At 42.8% G+C, this 22480-nt stretch overlaps 1 protein-coding gene across 1 annotated transcript in view; it reads left to right on the forward strand.

Annotated features, from left to right (window-relative positions):
* The window catches only part of ME3 (malic enzyme 3), a 117714-nt gene that overhangs the window by 68491 nt on the left and 26743 nt on the right, over positions 1–22480 (forward strand). The window contains exons 4-6 of the mRNA XM_036379156.2: positions 14359–14434; positions 18099–18260; positions 21174–21277. Of these exons, the coding sequence (XP_036235049.1) occupies positions 14359–14434; positions 18099–18260; positions 21174–21277 (342 nt within the window). The remainder of the gene's footprint in view (positions 1–14358; positions 14435–18098; positions 18261–21173; positions 21278–22480) is intronic.

The raw sequence follows: 22480 nt of genomic DNA on the forward strand, positions 1-22480 counted from the left end.
TTCATTTAAAAAGCTATCCAGCCAGCAGTCTAAATGAACAGGTTTTCTACATTTAACACTAGAAAAGAGCTACTGGGAACAAAAACACCTGCAAGCATTCAGCTGTTCTCATGCTTATCTATGATGCCCACAGTTTCCCTACTTCTTCTGATGGGCCTGAAGGCATAGCTCCTGATGCCCCAGCAGGTTCTCTGCCTTCCCCAAACTCCTACTGCCTTTCTCTTTACTAGTTGCTTTAAATCCTTCAGGCAGGATTGTTTTTCTATTGACCTCAGACTTCTTCCAATGTGATTAAGCCTCAGAGGTTTAAAATGACTGAAATAGAGGTGGAGCCATAAAATCTACAAAAATTACATTCAGGCACTGTTGCCTAAGAACTATGAAGTTTTTGCTGGAAGGTGTCTATATTGAATACATTTTTCCTATCTTGTTTTCCAGCCAGCTCCCTGGTGATTTAACAATATTTGTTTATTTAAAGCCATGTAATAAGTATTACAGCCTTCAGGCTAAAGTACAGTTTCATTTTGTATTTTGAATTTTTGAAATAAGAAATATAAATTATTATGTAATTTGTAAGTACAGGTTAAAGTACTAAACAATAGCACCTCTTCTGCAGTAATGATTAAGAACCCTGTCAAAATCTCTTTTCTATGATCAAACCATGTTAAATAAGCACAAAAGAAGAGTAACATGTCCAAAGTCTTCCTAAGCACAGGTCCTGTCTGCAGCTGTGGCCAGTAACTGGAGGAGTATAGGACTAGATAGGCAAACGTGCTCACTTCTTTGGGACTTGTCAGATTATGCTCCTCTTCGTTTTGTGTCTTGTGGTTGCAGTTTTGTTACAAAAATCCATTGCCCTCTTTGACTCACAAGTTCTGTAAAGATGGTGAGGGGACCCAGATGTTTGCGCATTGTCAAGGCCAAAGGATGTGACTGAAAATAGAGTCCCAAGGCGACAAGACTTATTTCATATAAAGAATATATTTGTTGCAGTGTATGATGATCAAGGGTGATTCAGACTTAAGGGAGATTTCTTGCAGAGTTGTACAGCTTCAGCTCCTATGTCTGCACATGTGCAGCTTTGCAGCCTGTCTCCTGCAATCCAGCCCTGGCATCCCTTCACTCCTCCCTCCCATCACCCCTGTGCCTCTACAGATGTCCATGCTGCTGTGTAATGATGGTTCAAGGATAAATCTGGGCAGATCCAAGTCCTTTTTGGGCCAGGCTGGCAGTAATCCAGACAGCCAATTCACTTCCACCAGGACAGGAGCTGTGCTGCTGCACTGAAGCAGAACAAAGCTGCTCAAGGAGTGGGGAGGGCAGGTTTCCTTATGTTCAGCAGCAGTGATAACAAAACTGGCCTCAAGCAAAGGACAGGCTATCCTAGGGTATCCAAGGAAGATGTGCCTTGAAGTGTTTGCTTTTCAAAGCCCAGGAACCCCTTATACACATCAGAAGTTTGTTAGAAGGAAAGAATGAAATGTACCAGGGCAGGGCTTGCAACTTTGAGACACTAAATGAAGGAAGGAAGGAGGAATCTTGGTTCTTTGATCCCACTAACAAACAGTCACCATTTCCTTAGGAAATGCTTCTACCACCCCTATAAGCTTTCAGACTGTGCTTGAGAGTCCTTTTTGCTTTAGAGTAAGAATACAAAGCCTCTACAAAAAAAAAGTGCATAGTAGTGTTTTGATTTTTTGCTCTTTTTTTAATGTAAAATGCACTTAATGAGTACTATGGGGGTCCTTATGGAGCACAGGACTGAACATGTGCGATGCTATTTAAAAGGTTAGTTTTAAGCCTGAGGATCTCTTTTAATTGTGACAGTACCTTTGAAAGTATCTTTACCAATGTCCCAAAAAGATAGTAAAGAGGAAGTTTAGGGCATGGAATCAGGGTTTTATTTCTTCTGTGATGGTGAGGGGTAGTTTATTACAACCACAGTCTCTCAAGACACTAGTTGATTCATTAACACAGTGGTATTTGAAAATATAAAGTTGTCAGCTGCTCCTCAAAAGCTTTTGGCATCCCCTGAGAGTAGGGCTGGAAAAGGTGGTTGTATCACCATTGGAGAACAGTTATGGGGACAGAAGAAACTTGCCTAAGTTCACTTTTTTCCCTACAAATGTAAATATCCTTGAGAACTGCTTGCAGAACAATGCAAAACATGTTGGGATTAAGCTGAACCTGGAGAAAGCTAACAGGATGCAGATGGTGTGAAAATTAAGTCTGACAGAATAATGATCTGTGTGTCTGATGAAAAATGAGTAAATGAAACATCAGTCAACCTACGGAATTGTCTTGTCAGCAGGTCTGGCTCTGATCAGTGACTTTTTTTGTGGTGCTGTGCTGTCTGAGCAGCAGACGGGAAAGGAGGGAAAGAGGGAAAGTTACCTGCCATTTCTGGACACTTTAAGACCAAATCAAATGGAATTAGAACAAAAGTGGCAATCCCACAGACTTGTCCCTAACCACAGGGAATTGGAATTGTCTCCATTCCCTCTTCTATAAAACATTGGAGACCAGAAGTGAGTGGGAAGACTGGGGTTTGGATTATTGTCCTGAAAGTTTGTTTTGTACAAAACTCTACTTCTTGTACAATCAGTCATCATAACTTTTCTTGTTGCCACCAGCCTGGTTCAGCCTTCTTGCAGAGGCAGCTGAAGTCAGTGCATGAGAAAAGGAATGTGTTTAACAGTGTGTTTAGGTAACATTGCCACAGCCAGCCAAAGACTGGTCTTGTGACTGACTGAAGGGGAGAGAGTGTCTGTGGAAAGCCTCAGAGAGACCATGTGTAGCCAGGAGCTCCTGAAGAGGCTCTCAGGGCACAAAGGTGGGAGACAGTTGTTGGTAAGGGACAAAATTATTAAAAGAGGGGATGAAGACCATGGTTGGAATAGGTGAGGAGAAAGTAGTTCATGCAGGAGCCCAAAGCTGCTAAAAATGGCTTAGCCTGTTTCAGCCTGTTTGGAACTTAGGAGAGCTGGCAAAGTAATTCAAAGATTCCCACTGCTCTCTCTCCCACCACTTTCTTCAGGCAAGCCTTTTTAAGTGTCCTGTACCCCTGTCCTTGTCCCTTCTCTGTTCCCACTTCACTGAAGTGTTTTTCAAATGTGGAAAAAAGCACAGATTGGTTTGTGGGCATACAGAGAGAAGAGCTGCTGTATTGGTCCTGATCTGAGGTTCCATGGAGGCTGGGGAATGGGATGGACACTGTTGGCGTTGTGAGGCTGTAACACAGTTTCTATATTGCAATGAGTGAAAAAGGGAGTGAAAAAGGACTTAGCTCCATCTTTTCATTAGAAGACCAGTCAGTGCTCCTTGTTCCACATCTCCATTCTCTCTCTCTCTTTCTCTCTTTTCCTCACATTTCCTAAGAAAAATGTGTATGCACTGGCTCTAACAACCATGAGAAACTTTTATGGGCATGAGGGAAAACATCAGGCCCACAGAAGTTAACAGCAAATCTCATGGTAATTTATGAAGGTCAGGCTTTCCGCTCCTGTCAGAGATGATTTAGATCTAAGTCTGTTGAAATTCCCTGATTTACCAGGAGAAGCTCGAAGGAAGAGGTGGAGTTGTCCAAAAGAAAGAGGTTGACCTGGTGAAGGAAATACAAGAGAATGTGTTCTCCTTTGATCTGGCATAAATCTATGCCGCTGCCACAAGAAGCAACCCCACCTCAAACAAAAAATGCCAAAGACAGGGAGGAGGGAGAAGAATTATTTAGAATAATGAATACCAGGATGTAAATTTGAGGGGAAATGGTGCTGACTGTCATGAAAACCTTGCACAGCAGTATTATCCATTGGGCTGTGGAACAGGCATGGATTGTGCTCAGAAAGCCAGCCATGTCCTGGGCTGCATCCAGAGCAGCATGGCAAGAGAGGTGATTCTCTCCTCTATCTGCTCTGGTGAGACCCACCTGGAGTGCTGTGTCCAGTTCAGGGGCTCCCAATACAAGAAGGACATGGACCTGTTTGTTGTAGAGAGCCCAGAGAAGGCCGCAAAGACACTCAGATGGCTGGAGATGCTCTCCTGTGAAGACAGGCTGAGAGAGCTGGGATTCTTCAGCCTGGAGAAGGGAAGGTTCCAGGGACACCTTACAGCCCCTGCAGTACCAGGAAAGCTGGAGAGGGGCTTGCACGAGGGCATGTAGTAATAGGATAAGGAGCAGTGGTTTTAAACTGAAAGAGAGTAGGGTTAGGTCAGATACAAGAAGTTTTTGACTGTGAGGGTGATGAGGCACTGGCATAGGTTGCCAGGAGAAGCTGTGGATGCCCCATCCCTGGAGTGTTCAAGGCCAGACTGGATGGGGCTCTGAGCACCCTGGTGTAGGAGAAGGTTGCCATGATTAGATGGTTTGCCATGGTTAGATTATCTTTAAGGTCCCCTTCAGACCAAACAGAGTGAGTCTAAGATTCTATTACCTGATTATGGAAGAATTAATATAGAAACTGCTGTTACTTTCTTTATTTGCTGCAATTTATGGCAAAATTTAGATTTTTTTTTTTATTAGATGGATTCGCTAAAAGTATACCAAATTATATTTCATTTATCTGGAAGCTAATTTCTCTAGTATTGTCAAAATAATCTTTCTTTTCTTTGTCAAACTTTGTTCTAATTCTGTGTTCATTCTTGGGACTCCCTGCAGTGCACTTTAAAAGGGAAGGTGTGGGTCCTGGAAGAATTTGCACAGCACAGGAAGGAAATATAATCAGGGTAGGACTTAATTTAACTTCCCAGGGGTTTTTGGTCCCACCTTAACCTCTGCACTATCAAGTAAAACAGAATACATTGTGTGCTTAGCAGTGAAACAGATAAGGGCTCCTTGGTCAAAATCAACTGAGCAACAGCACTGATTGACCATCTCAGCATGTTTCTCTTTGTAATCCTATAATCTTCCAGTTATACTGAGATACTTCCAGGATCCAGCACACAGTCAGGTGTAGGACAGAACCTCCAAAAAGGCAGAGGAGAATCAGGGCCAAGTCAAATTTTCCTACACTTGAAATTGTTTTTGAACAAAGAATATCAAGCCCCTTGAGCATGATGACCTTAAATGCAGCAAAGGTTACTGAATTTGGGAAATGCCCACTCTTGCTGGTTGGTGGAATCCCTGGATGGTGGAAACTTACACCTCACCTCAATGCCTGGTCTTTACCCAACTGCATCTATGAATTTATTTGTGGGTGACAGAAGGCAGTCTGGTCTTTCCCTCCCCCTCCTGCACATTAGCAAGAAGGGAGATCTGGGGTAAGCCAGAGTCAGACCCCATACTGCAGACCTGCTTGGCTCTTACCCAGTCCTTGGCTCCAGCAGCCTGATCCTTACACAGACAAACCTCCTCGGAGGCCCTCTTAAACTGTATTGAAACACCACTGCTGGGAAATTTGGGGTTGTCAGGTTTTAAAATACAAGGAGGATTTAATCCCTGAATTATGCTATGACTTGGCAGTTCTGTGGTTCAACCAGAGAATCCAGTCCTGAGAATACAGTAGGGAAAAGCAGCTCATGACAAGCCAAGAGCAACATGGGTCTGCTTGCCTCTTGCCTTAATCCTAGAATGTGGATAGCAGAGATCCACTGGGGACCTGCTTCCAACCCTCTTGCCTTTTCACATTGCTGCATAATGACCAATAACAACAAGTACTGAGTTGGTCTTTCTCCATCACCTTCCTCCTGGAGATGAAGAGGATATTTATTCTTTAGGCTGATGCCTGACTAGCAAAACTGATAAATCCAGGATTCCTCCTGGTTTCTGTCCACTGTCCCCTAACATTTCATATCTGTGAAACCTTATGTTCTGTCCTTTTTTCACATCCACCTGTGCTTCACCATAGCCCCCCACAGCAGCTTGTGCTCCTCCCCTTGCACTCACCTCTTCCTTAGGGAGCAGTGAGCACAGCTTTCAGTGCTCTTTTTGCTGTCCCCTCTGATTTCCTATCTGTACCTTTTTGATCCTGCCCCATAACCATTCTGGTTTTTCATTTGGTTCCCTCTACAGTCACCTTTTTCCTCCTTTTCTCTGCCTTCTGTTTACTCCTGCAGCCCAGGAGAGCTCTAAGGCTTTGTTAGCAAGGGCTGAGTAGATACTAGAGTAGGTACTAGGTGGGAAGCAGCACATGTTGTGTGCAGCTGCAAACTGTGTTTTTGGGCAGCTGTCAGGATAATTGTCATTGTAAGGTCTATGTTCCCCTCCCCGGAGTGGTGAGGGCACGAACCCCGCTATCTTTTCTCCTTATCTCAACAGTAATTTTAATAAAAGGGTATGGAAACAAACATCTTGGAGACCTTTGCCTTTCTGATAAATTTATTGAAATGAGCTAACAGGTACGAGAGGACACAGTATAATTGCCTGCTTCCTGGGAAAAAAGGCCCTGCTAAAAATAGTGGTGGGTGTTAATAATTTGGCAGTTAGGAGATGAATCCAAAAGCTTTGCTTTAGGCTGTGGTCTGGACTTTCCTGCTGTGGCAGGGAGTGGACTGTGCCAGAGCATGGGGAGAGCTATAGCTTGCACTCATATGTGCTCACTTTAGTCTCCCTGTGCCCGATCTTTGACAGTTTTCTACAGCTTAGCAGCTCTCAATCCCTTGGGATCATGGGGATTTCCCAGTGTGGGTTTAGGGGGGTTATATGGATAGTGAATCTTTCATTATTGTACCTTGGAGCCTGCATCTTCTGGCTTCCACACTGAATTTTGGATTTCCTACCTAAAATATATGGTGATAACATTAAGGACATTTATAGTAGTAATGAAATTATTCATGTTGCAGATCATTTGAAATTAAATCTCTTACTGTATTTAAATTATAGATTTATTGCCTTGTAAGTCTCTGTATAGATTTCACTAATAGTTGATTGTGCTTAGTTTCTATTATTTTTTCATTATTACCGCAGGGTACTGGTCAGCAGCCTACAATTTACAAAGAAAATTACCTAAAACAGTGAAAATTTCCTGGCCTTTATAAAAAAATCTGAAAAAAAATAGCTGATGAATCGTCACAGAGATTTTGTCCGATCTGATGATTAATTGTACTGTATTTAGACAAATCAGTGCATGTTAGCACAAAGTTTCTCTCCAAAGTCTGTAGCCCACAGGCATTTGTAATCTTAAGCTCCCTAAAACAGCCAAGCAATTTCAAAGTTTATTTTGTTGTTCTGAAGCCTTTTGTCCTGTTCTGGCAGAGACCAGAATAAAAAAAAAGTCAACAGTGGGGGTGCAGTTGGTGGAAATGTCCCTAAAGGTTCATATTGCTCAACCTGTCAATTTTGTATATGAGTTTTGAAAGTGAAAATAAACCAAATGTAGGCCCTTACTGTAACCACATTTTATTTCATCTCTAACACAGACTGGCCTTAAATCCAGAGTGGCTCCTGCAGCCTGTTCCTCTGGCACAGCAGTGAGAGTTTTCTGTGGTTAGTGTGCAACAAAAGCCAAGTCTATCAGCTGATCCCTCCCTTGCGTGTGTCCCTTTTGCAGCCTTGGGCAGCCAAAATACCCACCAGTCAGCTGGGCTTGGGGCATCATTCAGCCAGACTGCAGAGAGCACAGAGCGGCATGCAGCGGCTGTCAGCAGCCCTCCACCGTGACAAGCCAACTTGGTTTTTCATTTCCTCACTGTGAAAATAATTTTGACATGTGCATTTCAGTGTTACTCTGAGACAGTCTTGTTCCAGGTTTTCTGAGAGCGTTGTGCCTTTGTGTAAGGAATGGCTGTGATCACTGCAGAAGGTCAGCTTGTGCCATGCCTGTCAGAGCTGTTTTCTGTCCAGCCTTATAGCTCACTGTAGGTTTCTGGCTGCTGTCTCACAACTTTCTCATGACTGTCCAACGGCAGCCTGGTGCAGGCTGGGATGCTGGCAAAGATCTGACTAATCTCTTTTGTTTGTTGCTTTTTTAAGTAATGATTTCCCATGCACTTCCTCTGTCTTCTAAGGGAAGTCCAGGCCAAATTAAGTTAAAACACTCAAGGACTTTTATGTGAGTTGAATTTCATCACCCTCAGGTTGTAAGTGGAGATGCTTAACCTTTATTAGTATTCCAAGAATGAGCCAATCCTATCCAGATAAAAGCAGTTGCTCATGATGCCTGCTTGTCTGATACAAGTATTGGTAATATATGCATTTTCTTAACTTTAACTTACACAGTAGTTTTTATCATCTCGTCACTTGTGGAGCAAGTTCCCCTCATAGCACCCAGACTAGAAGGTCATAAGTGCAAAGAAAATCAAGCAAAACTTGAGTTTTGTTATCTTTAGTCTTGCAGTTCACTGAACTGCTATGGCAGCATACACACAGGGAGCCAGACTCCTTGGACAGACCCTTCCTTGGATGGCTGAGAAGTATCTGGAGAATTACAGACCTTAGCTACCATTTTAATCTACTTCCCTTCATCAGTTCCTCTTCTCAGGAACAAGGATTTACATAAGGCAAAGCCTGGTAGCCCATTAAAGAAGACACCTCTTTTCTGAATAAACAAGGCTGACGACCTGATCTCTGTGCAGAAAGCATGTGGAATTTGCAGCTGAGGTTTTTTGTGTTCTTCCTGCTGTACACCAAACCCTGAGCAAGCCTGACCATTGCAGTGTCAGTAAATATTGGGTAACACTGTGCAAATACTGAGTATGTTATTCTTCAGAGAGAACTTCTTTGGAGGAGTGAGCAAGGAGAAGAAGGATGAAGCTGCAATAGTTGTGTGGGAAGGGCTGTGTTTTTCAAATCCTATCAACTTAGGAGCTTTTGATGTCCTTCTGGTAGTTTCTCTTTTCCTCTATCGATCATAAATATGCAATCATCTTCAGTCTCAGCTAGTAAAGGAAGTTCAGGTGAGTCAAAGAGCGATGTCTTTTTGCTTCATGCTAGTATACGTATCAGTGATCAGTGTCATCATCTCTTCTGTTCTTTTGTGACTTTTGACCAGTGTGATGTGAATACTGGTGGCTATAATTGCTGAGTAACATATATGGTAAGTGTAAAGAGGCCATTAATTTTATAGATGTAAATGGGTAACTGAAGTCATACGAATGCTGCCCAAACCCACAGCACAGTACAAGACTGGGAGAAGAACACAGCAATGGCCAAAGAGATTTTACATGGAACTTGATGAAGCAAAGGCATTAATTGCATTTGATTGCAGTGGATTTCTGTTTGATTTCATGTCAGAGGCAGCAGTGGGGCAAGACTGCACCAGGAGGGTTGCCAGCTTAGCCACAGGAGCATTGGTAATTGCCAAAGAAAAGCCATTAGGAAAGGGAGAGAGACTTCTGGGCAGGAGGGAAGTGAGGAGAGATTTAGAGCTATGAGGATGGATTGCATAATGTTTTTCACTCCCCTCTGTGCTTTGGGGAGTGAACATTCTCTGTAAACAACAATAGCGCTTTAGAGATAGCACTGCTGGCTCCACTGCGGTTTCTAATGGGAAATAGCTCCCAAGTCAGCATTGCTAACCAGGACTGTCAGAAAGGGGAGCACTACTTCTTAGCCTTTTTAATGAAGTAACTTCTTACTGAATGAAAGGATTAATGGATATTTCTTTTTTCTAATATCTGAGACCTGTTAAAACTAATTCCTTCCCAAATGTCTAAAAGAATCATATAACCATGGAATGATTTGGGTTAAAAGGGGCCTTATTGATTATCTAGTTTCAACCTCCCTGCCATGGGCAGGGACACCTTCCACTAGGTCAGATTGCTCAAAGCTCCATCCAGCCTGGCCTTGAACACTTCTAGGGATGGCAAGTCCCCAAACTCTCTGGGCAACATGTTGCAGTGCCTCTCTATCCTCACAGTAAACAATTTCTTTCTAATATCTAATCTAAACCTGCCCTCTTCCAGTTTGAAGAGATATTATCTCTTGTCCTATCACTACAAGTCCTGGTAAAAAATATAAATGTTATTCCAAAAAGCCACCACCAGTATCTAGTAGCACTTCCTCTAGGTATCAAATGTGCCATGATTTCTTTGTCTCTGCATTTTTTCTATAATGAGCCTTGTAGTTAAGGGATTGTTGTCGTTGTGGGACTTCCAGAATGCCTTCAGGATGGCCAAGATCTAACCAGTACTGGGGCTCAGAGCAGGATTCTTCTTATGGCTCACATGGTACACCGTGTATCTTTATAAGTCCTGGAGTACTGTCATGAACTCAGGCAGGATAAAACCAGAAAAGAAAAGATATTGGCTCTGGCTTAGGGATGAGAAAAGGTCTTGTGGGTGAATATACTCAAGGCTTTTCATGGATTCTGCAGTGACCTGCATTTTTTTAGATCCTGCAGTCCAGTTCAGGGAGTTTGACTGGACTTGCTGACATCCAGACAGAAATACTGCCTCAGTGACAAATTAAGAAGCTGTAACTCTCCTTGAAGTTTCCTGGGCTCTTACAGACGTGCTCAGTGGCACAATAAAATCTAGTCTGACTTCCACCTTAACCAAAGGCAGCTGTAGTGAAACCTGTGACGTTAATGGACTGAATATGAGACTGCAGCTCTGAAACCCTAATGAATGCAGGCTGAAGCACTCCCTGCTTTTAATTACCCCCACGAAGCTAACAGCTCTCTGAAGGTTACTATTTAACCAGAAGTAATGGTACAGCATCTACATTCTGGATTGAAATTGCTGAGGTAGTTAATTTTTACTAAGCTGTAGTTCTTGTAATTTTGTCCCCATGCATGACTAAGCCCATGTAGAATAGCAAGTTCCTGGGCACAGGTGAGTTTTTTGGTCTGGAAAAACACTGTATCTCTGCCCCACACAATGCCTGTGTTACGTGACTTGATCAAAATTACTTACATTTTTAGCTTTATATTTCAATTGAATCCTTGTTATTGAGTGCCAAGGAGATTAAAGGAAAACTGCTTCATTTCTTGTTTCTCTGAAGCAATTTATCAACTGTAATCCCAAGTGAGTTGGAGCAGACATGATGATAAAGGCAGAACAAAGATGATAAAGGTTGCTGAGATTTCATTTCTCCTTCAGAAGGCTTAGGCTGCATCTTTTCCACAGAAAAATTAAGTTAATTTATTTTGTTGCCACTTGGATGTTTCTTATTTACTGGTTCACATAGGCCATTCTGTTCTCTTAGTATTCAGAGCTCTACCTTGCTGTTCTCAAAGGCACAAATAAGCTTTTGCTCCTGTTACCTCTCCTATAATCATGGAACCATAGAATGGTTTGGGTTGGAAATGATGAGAGATCATGTAGTCCACCCCCTTGCCACGGACAGGGACATGTTCCACTAGACCAACTTGTCTGAGGCTATCCAACCTGGCCTTGAATACCTCCAGGGAAGGTGCATCCACAGTTTCTCTGGGTGACCTGCTCAAGTGCCTCACCACCCTCACAGTAAAGTGTTTGTGTGTCCTTGGGACAAACCTGGCTGCTGCTCTTTCCTGTTCCCTCATCAGCAAGGGAGTTTTGCTGAGTTTGGGTTGTGGAGCTTGTCTGTTTCTACTGCCTGTCTTGCAGAAGGGATTTTTGGACAGATAAACCCTCTGCCAGTTTGGAGCGTGTTTATTTAGCTAATTGGCCAGCTCATCTCTGTGGGTAAGGTGTTGTCAGGAGGGAGAGCACAACTCTCCTGGGGATCATACAAAATGAGCACATACCTGTGACCCCTGACTCTAAAGTCTGATGTGTCTGTTTCCCTTTGCATCTCATAAATAGCATTAATTTGTTCAACTGCCCGTCAGAATTGGTCATTGCATATTCCATCTGCAAAGGGATTTCCAGCTCACTACTACCATGATCCCCTTCTGAATGCTTGACCACCTAATGGGAGGCCTCGACCAGATTCAGGGACTTGCTTCAGCTGGTGCCTAAAGGCATTGGAAATGTATGTGTTTTATTGAACCTGGGCCCTTGGCTCTCAGATTCAGCATTAGGGAAATAAAAGGCTTGCTTAGATACCTGCCCACTCCTGATGTGTCACTGAGAGAGGTCACTTTCCCCACTTTTCCCCATGGATCCTCATTTCTGCTCCTCCTGATGGTTTCCCTTGCAAAGCTGGTAGTGCCGTTAGGGTGTTAGTCTAAAATAAACCATGTAATTTTGCCTGAAGTAAAGTAAGGAGCAATTAGCATCAAATACATAATATTAAGGAAGGAAACACAAATTCTGGAGGGCTGTCTCTCCATGCTTGGTTCTCAGTCACCAACCAGGTTATCTAAGCCAAGGCAGTCTGATGACAGCTGTGAGAGTCCTATTCCCAAAGAGCATAGTGAGAGTAATCATCAGATTTTGGAAGACCCAAGCTGAACTCTCTCTGCTGGCAAATCCCAAACAGGGATTGAAGACCAGACCACTTTCCTTCCAATTCAAGGGTCAGAATCAAGGGGAATTGGGTAGCTGCCCTCTCCACCTTCATGTGAAACAACTCTCAGTTCCATTGAGCTGCATGACCTGCAGTGGGTAGACAGTGGGGTTCAGCTTCTGCTGTGAGCTCAGGATGTTTTTCAAAGGTTAAATAGCTGGTGGACTCCCTCAGTACTGAAGAGATGTGAATGTATGAAGCACACAGCTAAACACTTAATAGGTGTCTTCATTATGTATAGAAGATGTTACCTTGAAACAATAGCATTCTTCCTAACAGCATATCACAACCTGAAATATATGCAGGGATGTTACTAATTTGCACTTTTAATTCCCAGCTAATAACTGCTTTCTAAACATAGATGGCAGCAGTACAGTACTCCCTTTTTATGAAGATTGACATCTGTGAATACTGCCTTTGAGGCAAGCCATGTGGATGTGATTAGTTCATTGGTTATTGGCACAGTGTTAAAGAATTACACTGAATAAATGAAATGTTATTTTCCTTTTTTGCCTTTCTGATCTGTCTGTGTGATTGTGACTTGATCAGTGTTGAAGTCAGCACTTTTATTTTTCTTCTTTTCGAAGTAAAGGGCATTTTCATTAGGAATCCCACAGTTGACTGTGGGAAGATATCTGTCCCCTAGAAGAGTCATGTGAGATAAGCCCTTGCCAGAGTGAGTAGCCCAATTATGTTTGATTATCCATCACTCATATGGCCTTACAATGGAAGTTGTTTTCAAGCTTCTTCTCCCTAATGTTTCACATTAGAAGCCCAAACCATGACCGGATCTGAACTTTCTGGGGCTGAGCAATAGTTGAGAGATGTAAGCAACAAAAATCCATTTTTCCAACTGTTACTAATTGCTGGCACAACTCCTGCTTTTGTGAGCAGATAACAAGGCAAGGAAAATGGCTGCATCCCTCTGCCAAGGGGAGTCCTCAAGTTAGAGCCTTTGATTTGCACTGATTAGACAGCACTGTGAGCAATGTAAGCAATTTTCCCTGACATAGGTATAGAGGACAGGTTGCTTCTTTTGGGGTTAGTACAGCCTAAAAGGAACTTCAGCAAAATCACAGAGTATCAGAGCAGAGATCAGTCAATGTAAATAATATTGTCCTGGGTATTGAAAGAATCCCTGCTACAGATACTCTTTTTGATAACATCAGCAGAGAGGCAAAAAAAAAAAGAAGCCACAAATCTAAAACATGTTTCAAAAACAATCCCTTCTAGATCCTAATTTTATTTAAAAAGAAGGCACTTTTGTTTAAACCCTGAAGACCTTTGCATTGAGAAGTGATTAACCGTAGTGCAATCAGCTATGCTATTTTCTATATAAACAATTCACTCTGAAGTTACACCCAAACATTTGATTTTCTGTTTCACTTCTCATAATTTTTCCTGATTTTCACTTGGTGCATGTTAAAAACTGGGATCAGATATTCATGGGGAAAAAAGAAACACTGTCACAAGGGCAGGTTTGGCTTGATCAAAGCAAATGTCATGGCAGATATTGATCCAGTTGGATTGGAGTTCTGTGGACTAGAGAGGTGACCCAAAACATCAAGCTCTGCAGTAGCCATCCCCATCGTTGACCCTGGTAGCTGGGTGAGAAGGTTCATGCTTTCACTGTCTGGATGGCCAGGAGCTATAAGTTCCTCAGGAAAGAATGAGTAACAAGGCTTATGGTAAGACCATCAGCCTCCACTGCATTTATCAAAATTGTTTTAACTAGAAAACTCTTCTGCACTAAGGCAGAGTTTGCTCCCTGAAGCAAAGATGTTTCACAGGTGTAAAATGTTCAACACTAGTGGCTGCTCAATGAAGTTGCCATTAAGGATGTTGAGCCTTTTGGTTAGAAAATGAGAATTTACCTTGCTATTAGCAGTCTCTTGAGGTCTCATTTTTGTGTCAGTGAGCTGCCTGGTTTTGTACTCAGCAGCTTACATCCCTCCATTTTCAAGTTCACCTGTTTTCTTTTATCTTGGAGTTACTAGTTTTATTACAAGGCTTATTTTTCTTCTTTCTTTCCTTTTCTTTTCCTCTCTTAGGGGATTGTTTATCACCATCCATGACAGAGGCCATATTGCAACAATGCTAAACTCTTGGCCTGAAGAAAATGTTAAGGTAGGTGGCATGTCTTCTGTGGACTCGGAAATTACAGGCAGTTTGGTGCAAAATTTAGTGGAACTGCTTGGCATCATTTACAGAACTGGCTGTGTAAAAGGACAAGCAAAGAATGCTTTTCTTCCTCAGACAACTTTCAGGCTGAACTTCAGTTTCAATTTCCAGTCAAGCTGGGACTTCAGAGACTCTATCATGTATGTATGCAGTCAAGAACAACTTTTTCAGAGGTAGCAGGATCTTGGTCAGTGAAAAAAAATGTGCATGTTAATAAAAGTGTACAGATTAGGGGCCCTAGTGAAAAAGTAAGATATGTGTATTGAAGAATTGTGTAGCTAACTTGTACCAAAGCTTTTTATAACATCTCTAATTAACATGCTCGTAGGACTCCTTCCCAAATCCAGTGAGTCATGCAGCATCAAGAACACTGGCAACTCTGCAAATCATGTTTGATATCCAGCAGCTGAAAATATTACTGACACCCCACCCAAAAAGTGTTCTTGTGAAGTGTTTTTCACTAGAGCTCGGGGCTGGGCAAGTCCCTGGCATGAAGTGAAGTCAACACTTAAGACATGTCTTGCCAGTCACCTCACTTTATTTTATCAGTCTGAAAGTACATCTTTCTGGGAATTTCCATGGCTATTGACAGAGTTTTGGTTCCCTGTCAATCATCTGCTTCTTCCCAGAGCAAAGGTTTGGCAGCTGAGAAAATCTTGCAAGCATTTTCCATTTCTAAGGGGGAAAAAATGGAAATTTAACATATTTTCAGAAAAAGTGATCACAGTCATACAAACTTGTGTTTGGAACCATGGAGAAGAGAGGCAGGCTAGGTATTTTGTCCTTGTTCTGTCCAACAAACTCAGTATTTCCATTTGTTTCCAACTCAGAACTGTGAGCAGAATTCATTATGGCTAATAGAAATGTTTTTGCAGATGGGGAAACTGGCACAGAAAGATTAGAGGCTGTTGTTGAAACAGCCCCTCTGGCACCCAAAACAGACCATAGAAAGGCAATGGTCCATGAAAGAGATTCAGACTATCTACTTTCCAGGCTTGCTAGACTACAAAGGCAGCTCATTTTAGCACAGGTTCCCTGTGTCTTTGTGCACAGACTTCATGCCTGAACTGGTAGGCTACTGGAACACTCAAGATTTTGAGATAAGTAGGGAGGCACCTGGACTGCGCCTATGTCCCTGGAGGGACCCAGTTTTGTTGGTTTTTTTTAAAGGCTGAACACCCCCCACTATTGAACACCACCTGCTAAAGACAGTGCAGAAATACCTGGAGATGCTGCCCACGTTTTGCTCATTAGATTTGGCTCATTAAGTCTTCATGGCAATAGTGCTTACTGTAGAAATGGGAAATCTGGGCCAAACCCTGAATCCTCTGCCTGGAAGGTCTGGAAGGGTGCTGGTGCTCTGCTTAGCTTAGCAAAGCTTCAGCCAAGCTCTAATGAGCCACACCTTCAACCCTCCTGTCAAAGTTGGGCTGCCTTGAAAGAATCATAGTACCAGAAGCAGAACAAGTGAGAAGAAACCATTTCTGGTCATACTTCTGTGGGAATGTGGGGGTTTTGTGTCTCTTCCAGGATGGCTAATGAATCCTGACATGAAGAAATATTGGATGAAATGTTGGCCATCCTCAGGAGTGCCTTCCCATGACAATTTTCTCTCTGGTTCCTTAATCTTGTACTCTTTTCTTCACAATGGCCCAGCTAAAGCAAAAAGAATGCAAAGAATCATACAGGATGGGTGTCATCCTGGCAGCTATGAATTGAAACTACTCAAAGTGAGGATGATGAAGAAACATGTATTTTATTCCAAGACAAGTGTGCTGCCATGCAAGTTACTGCACTGGCCTTCCATCTTCCTTGCCTCCCTTCATTCCTCCCTCATTCTGTGGGATGCCTGTCCTAGAAGTGCACTCAGCATCTTGAATCCCCACCAGGATTACTGCTGTACAGGGCTGTTCAAAATCCTTCCCACGGAGTGTTTTCTGCTGGTTCACTCAATGTAGAGTATCAGTTCACCCTGTAAAGGCTGACCTCGTGCAATCAGTGCAGAGAACTGGGAATGCCAACAGCAGCACTTGCCTCTCTGCGTTGCCTTGGCAGCTTGGAGATCGGTGTAGCACTCTGGATCACTCTGCTGGGCCACATGCCTGCTACTAAGGCACTGCAAACCTGCACTGGTTAACTGGGTGCAGCCTGAGGTCCCCAGAGTCATCTTAGTTAATATTGGCTGCCTGGGGACTTAGTGCCTAGTCTCATATTGTAAGTACTTCTGCAATGCCAGTGCAGAGGGAACTGAGCTTTGAAAAGAGAAATTCATCTGTTTCCAGAACAGCTGCTGGAGAGAGGAGATGCCCTCTGGAGGTTTCTGTCTCTCCCCATCAAATGTCAAATGAGTTTAGAAACCATTTAGATGGCTGTCATAAACTGCACACCTAACATTTATCAAGAGTCATCAAGAAAATTTGTATCACAGGTGGAGGTAGAAAACAGGTTCCTAACTGTTAAACCTGTAACCTCCTACCTTCAGGTAGAAGTATCTACCCTGCTCAGCTAGAGATTAATGTTCTCTTTGTTGAGTCCTCATCATATGAACATGAGCAAATAAAAACATCACTTTAACATCCTTGTGTATCAGGTGCTCACAGAAAGTGTGCTCTTTTTTTTGGGGCGTGTTTTTCAAATCCAAAGAGCCACAAACAAATGTGAATCCAGTTCCCCTCTCTTACCAATAGCAATACATTTCTCCCATGCTGTATTTCCTGTTCTGATTCATTTGTCAGTGTTGCCTTGAGGAGCTTTGGTAACTATAGAGTGCTGCAGCCCATCCTAGGCTGAAGAATTTTTCTCTCTCTGATGGATATCTAAATGCTATTGAAAAGTTTTTAGGTTTGCCTGAGGACACTTATTTGGATGAAAGGGGAAGGGGACCACTGCTCCAGAGAAATAGTTTGATTCATTAGAACTTAATTTTGTTTTAATAGTCTCTGCATAGTTGGAATATTAACTCCATTTAATTTCAGGATAAACCTGTAGCAATGCATATGCTTGCTGCTTTCCCTATTCCCATTACTGCCTTTCAATCCCAACTGCATCCTCTGGGCGTGGTAAAAAAGTGAGCACACACCCAAAACCAGATGGAGCCCACCCAAAAAGAGACTTTCTCATTGCTAACACTTCACATTGACTCAAAAGGAAAGGCAAATAGCAAAAAGTTCAAATATGTGTATAATTTATGTTGAATAAGAAAGGACACTGAAATATGTTTCTTCTACAGATGCAGTTCCTAAGCACACTTTATTCTTTTAGAAAAAAAAAAAGAAAAAAATCGAGGCCAGATCTCATTTGTGATACTTCTTGTAGTACAGCTGGAGATGCACAAAAAGCCATGCTACCTGGGCTCTGTTACAGTGAATTGAAGTACTCTCCAGCAGAGCTGCTGTTTTCCCACACTGTGAGCTGTTGACCACATTTTCTCCACCCCCAAAAATGAGGAGCCCCCTGTTACTGACAGCTAATTAACATGCTGTCGTGGACAAGGAGCAAATATCCATTGCACAGTGCATGTGCAAAGCGGCATCGATGTGGAAGCAGAGGAGCTGGTTTTGCTTCTAGAGCCTTGGCAACCCCATACAACAGTGTCTTTTGATCCTCCTAGGCTATTGTGGTGACGGATGGAGAGAGGATTCTTGGTTTAGGAGACCTAGGAAGTTATGGCATGGGCATCCCAGTTGGAAAGCTTGCTTTGTACACAGCTTGTGGTGGAGTTGACCCACAACAATGCCTCCCTGTCCTGCTGGATGTTGGCACAGACAATGAGGTAAGACAATTTTTCATAAATCTGACATGGGGGAGAAAGAATCAAGATTAGCGCTTAACTGGGGCCAGTTCCTTAAATGTGGGGACAAAGCTGGAGACATCCAAAATGAGATGATGGCTAGACCAGCACTGCAGAAAAATGGGAAGCTTTAATTCTGGTTTGATGCATGAGGACCTTTTTTCCTTATGGGGAACTGAAATAAACACTAAATAGACTCATGGTCCCCTGGTGAGAAGACTCAGAGTCTCAGAGTTACCAGCTGGAGATGAAAGCTCAGCTCCACCTTTCAGCATGGCAAGGTGAGTTGACAGGCTTCGTACAGGAGGTCCCAGAATGATTCTTCCTCTGGTAATTGTGAGGGAACAGGCAGATATTCACGTCTGTGTAGAGATTACTATATTCCAGAAATGGAGAATCCCTGGTGAGTGGTTTGGGAATGATTAATGTCACTGTTTTGTTAGATTACACATGTTAGTGCACATGATAACCAAGCAAGAGGACTCCATCTGTTTGCAGATTCTTGCCTTATGACTCTGGCTCAGAAAGGCCAAAATGAAACATTTCAGCAATGCCAGAATGGACATCTGTGAGGATGTCTTTTTTAAGTTAATATCCTATAGCAATTTGTGATGGCCTCGGCTTGTTCATTTTTGTAAAATGTACTTGTGCTTCACGTGACCCCAAACCAAACACACATTTCTTGAGGGACATGAAAAATCTGGGGTATAAGAGCTTTGAGTTTGTGTATAAAGACGAATTAATGCTGACATTTTCAGACATGCTGATGCTCACTGGACAGCTAGATTTTCTACACCTCTTTCAGTCCTGCCCCAAGCTTCTCACATTGGACCCTTGAAAAGAATGAAAGAATGCAAAATCAGTGCCCATAACTGACATTTGAGAATCTCAATTACCTCTTTGGTCTCTGACCCCAGGATTATGTTACCCCTTTAGCACAGCAGCCTGTCATGGACTTGTGGAATACACGGTGTGCTCATCTCAGCCTTATGGTCTTTCCTGAAAAGGGAGAACTCTGAGTTTGCACCCACTGAGGCTAAAGCAGGAATTAAATCTCAGTCTCTCACTTACTGCAGTCTCCGGTCAATAGAACATTGTACTTGATTTTGGATCCTTCACCTCTTCCTTGTCCTCCATGCTGATCTGCAGACCACCAGTGCTTTGAGCCTCCCAGCTGGAGCTTCTCCCAGAGGGACCTGGGTAAAAGTGCCCTTCCCATGAAAAGCATCTGATGGGGCATGTCCATCTTGCTTCTGTCTCAGCTGACAGGGGACACTAAAATCCAAAGTGGCACCAATGATTTTTAGGCCTCTGCAAGGATCAGATCGCATCAGAAGAAGGGACTTAGAGAATCAAGAGAACCAAAATAAACCTTTTTCTTCTGCCCAAGACTAGATGTAATCTATGTGTTTAGGAACTTCTCTGTGATGGCAATTTCCACATCTGGGGTTAAGATATAGAAGCCTCTGTTTTCCAGCAAGATGAACAATGTATTTCCTCACCATATAAATAATTTGTTTGCTTATTTATTTAATGGCTTTCTCTTGTGCATAAACCCAGATTAACTGAACCCTAAGCACATCCTAGGAGCATCCTGCCCCACAAGTAAACTTGTTTATCAGTGCATTAATAAGATACCTCTTATAGGCATTCATCCTGTTCATCTCTGCCCATTAACATCTGGTGAACCAAGGGTGACTCTGTTGCTAACACATGAACCTCAGGTAGAACTCAGTAAATACAGCAATTGTATTATATTTTTAGCATCAGTTGCCAACTTATCCTCCTGACAGTCTTTGTGTACACATAATACTTTGTGTACACTTTCAGCAAATCAGTCTCTTTTCAGAGCCTGGCATCTCTCAGCTTGTCTGTGGCAGAATTTTGTACTCTGTGAACAGGGCCCAGAGCACACAGTGCTGTTGGAGCCATCAGGAAAGTTGTGCAGATGGGTCTCCTTTCTGTTTCGTGGCCCTGCAGAGCCCTAATGTATCAAACTCACAGGAAAACCTCTTTCATCTTTCCTTCTAAGGGAAAACAGCTGTGACTGTAAAAACAGCTCTGATATTAGCATACCAATATTTAGTGCTATATGACTGCAGGACAATAAGTTTGAGATGGCTACTCCTCCTCCCATGTGGATAGTTTGGTTCCTGAAATTGGGAGTTCCTTTGCAGTGACTCTCAGAGGTGTTGGCCCACCTGCCTCCGGCCAGTGTTTGTCCTGTAATTTCCATGCTGACCCAATCCTTTTTAGGTGACTTATGGATGTTGACTTAACACCTTGGAGGAATGGCCTGATTTTATGTTCCTATTGAGAACCAAAATATAAATTAATCTGTTGTATGGAAATACCTTGACTTTATACCTGCCAGATAACTGAGGTGAGTGCTAGGCAGATTCAGGGCTTGGGAACAGTCTGCCATCTGATCATTGATTGTGGTCTGTGTTGTCACCTAAAAGGCCTAAATGACACATCATTTCAAGTTACATCAGGTGGTCTTCATTGCACAAAGCACTGTTTGTGGTCAACAGCTGTCCTGCCCTCAGTGCAAAATTAAGAACTGAATGCACAGTGAACACCCCCACACAGGGTCAGTTTTATTCACTAAGAGTAGGCACTTTGGCAGAGAGCCTTTGGTAGAGATGTTCTGGGGATGCAGAGCTCCATTTCCTGTGGCAGTCAAGAGCTGTTGCATCCCTCTGACTTATTTATGCTAAAAGATAGGCCATAGCTTCCTACAGAAACACTTCCTGCTTGGGAGGAGACGTGTGAGCTGGCATAGTAAGTGAAAGTAATATGACTTCATCAGACAAAAATTTTTGGTAGGCTGGGACATAAATCTCTGTCCATCCACAGAAGAGACGATGTCAACAGAATTGCTTTGTGTCCTAGGCTCTCCTGAATGATCCACTGTATATTGGACTGAAACACAAGAGGGTTCGTGGGAAGCAGTACGACGAGCTGATGGATGAGTTTATGCAGGCAGTAACCAACAAGTAAGTGGGGTTATATACATGGCTCCTCCGGGCTGCTTCCATTTAAGAACAAATGTTGCAACTCCTGAAATAAACATCACTATAATTGATCATCCAAGCAAAGGAAGGTCATTTCAATGCAAGACTCCTGGGTGGTCTGCAAATGATTCTTTGTGCTTGAACACTCTGTGTCAAAAATATTTGTCTTCAGAGAACTGAAATGGGACGGACTATTTATAAGCATTTCCTATCCACATAGGCCAGAGGTGTCAAATATATGTCCTGTGGGCTGGATCTGGCCTCTGTCATGTATTTATGAGCCTCATTCAGCATAGTCAGAACCTAAACTTTGGTTTGTTTACACTTTAGAAAGGAAGTTTCTAGCTCTTACCATTGTGAAGAAAATAATCTAAATGGAAATGGCCTGTTCCTTCACAAAGAGTGGAGTATGCAGACTGCTTCGCTATGGCTTTGTCAAAAATAGGAATTTTCCTGCTGGCATTTAAATCTGTGGAGTGAGAAGACCAAGATTATAAGCACTGTCCTTTAAGTGTGGGACAGACCAGCTGCATACTTCCCTTCATATTCACTCACTGGGATAGAGGGTCTCTGATGTACCAGGAAGTTTAATATGGGAAGAGCAGAACTACCACCCCAGCCCTGTGCACCTCTCTCTGAAAAATAACAGAAAATGTATTAAAATTTCCATGACTATCCAAAGAGATTATCATAAGAAGGAATGTGAGCTCAATTGTTAAGGAGAAAAGACTCATATTTGGAAAACTACAAGCTCGTAAGCAGTTTTTTCTTGCCTTTCCTAAAACCACAGATGATACTGATAAGGAGCAGTAGAGAGCTGCAGTGTCTGCCTGATTGCCAAGCTGCTGCCTGTCTTTTCTTCCCAGGGAAGGAGCTATGTTTGACCCTCCCTCTGTGTCTCCAGGCAGCTGTATGTGTGTGTGTTCCTGCACAAAGGGGAAGGAGTGGGTGGTACATGTGTCATCACCTCACAGTTCCCTGTCTCCCTGGAGGCAGGAGGCACCATGAGCAGTGTCTGACACAGCACCTGCCCATCCACTGAGAAGGATGGGTTTACACATGGTGTGACTGCCCTGCTGACTGTGGTGAAGGAAATAGGGACAGAAATGCAGAGGACTATCCAGTCACAGCTGAACCTCCCTTATATTTGATAAACAATCTTGACTGAAATGTCATTTGATTACA

This window comes from Molothrus ater, chromosome 2 (genome assembly GCF_012460135.2).
Source record: "Molothrus ater isolate BHLD 08-10-18 breed brown headed cowbird chromosome 2, BPBGC_Mater_1.1, whole genome shotgun sequence".
Lineage (NCBI taxonomy): Eukaryota > Metazoa > Chordata > Aves > Passeriformes > Icteridae > Molothrus > Molothrus ater.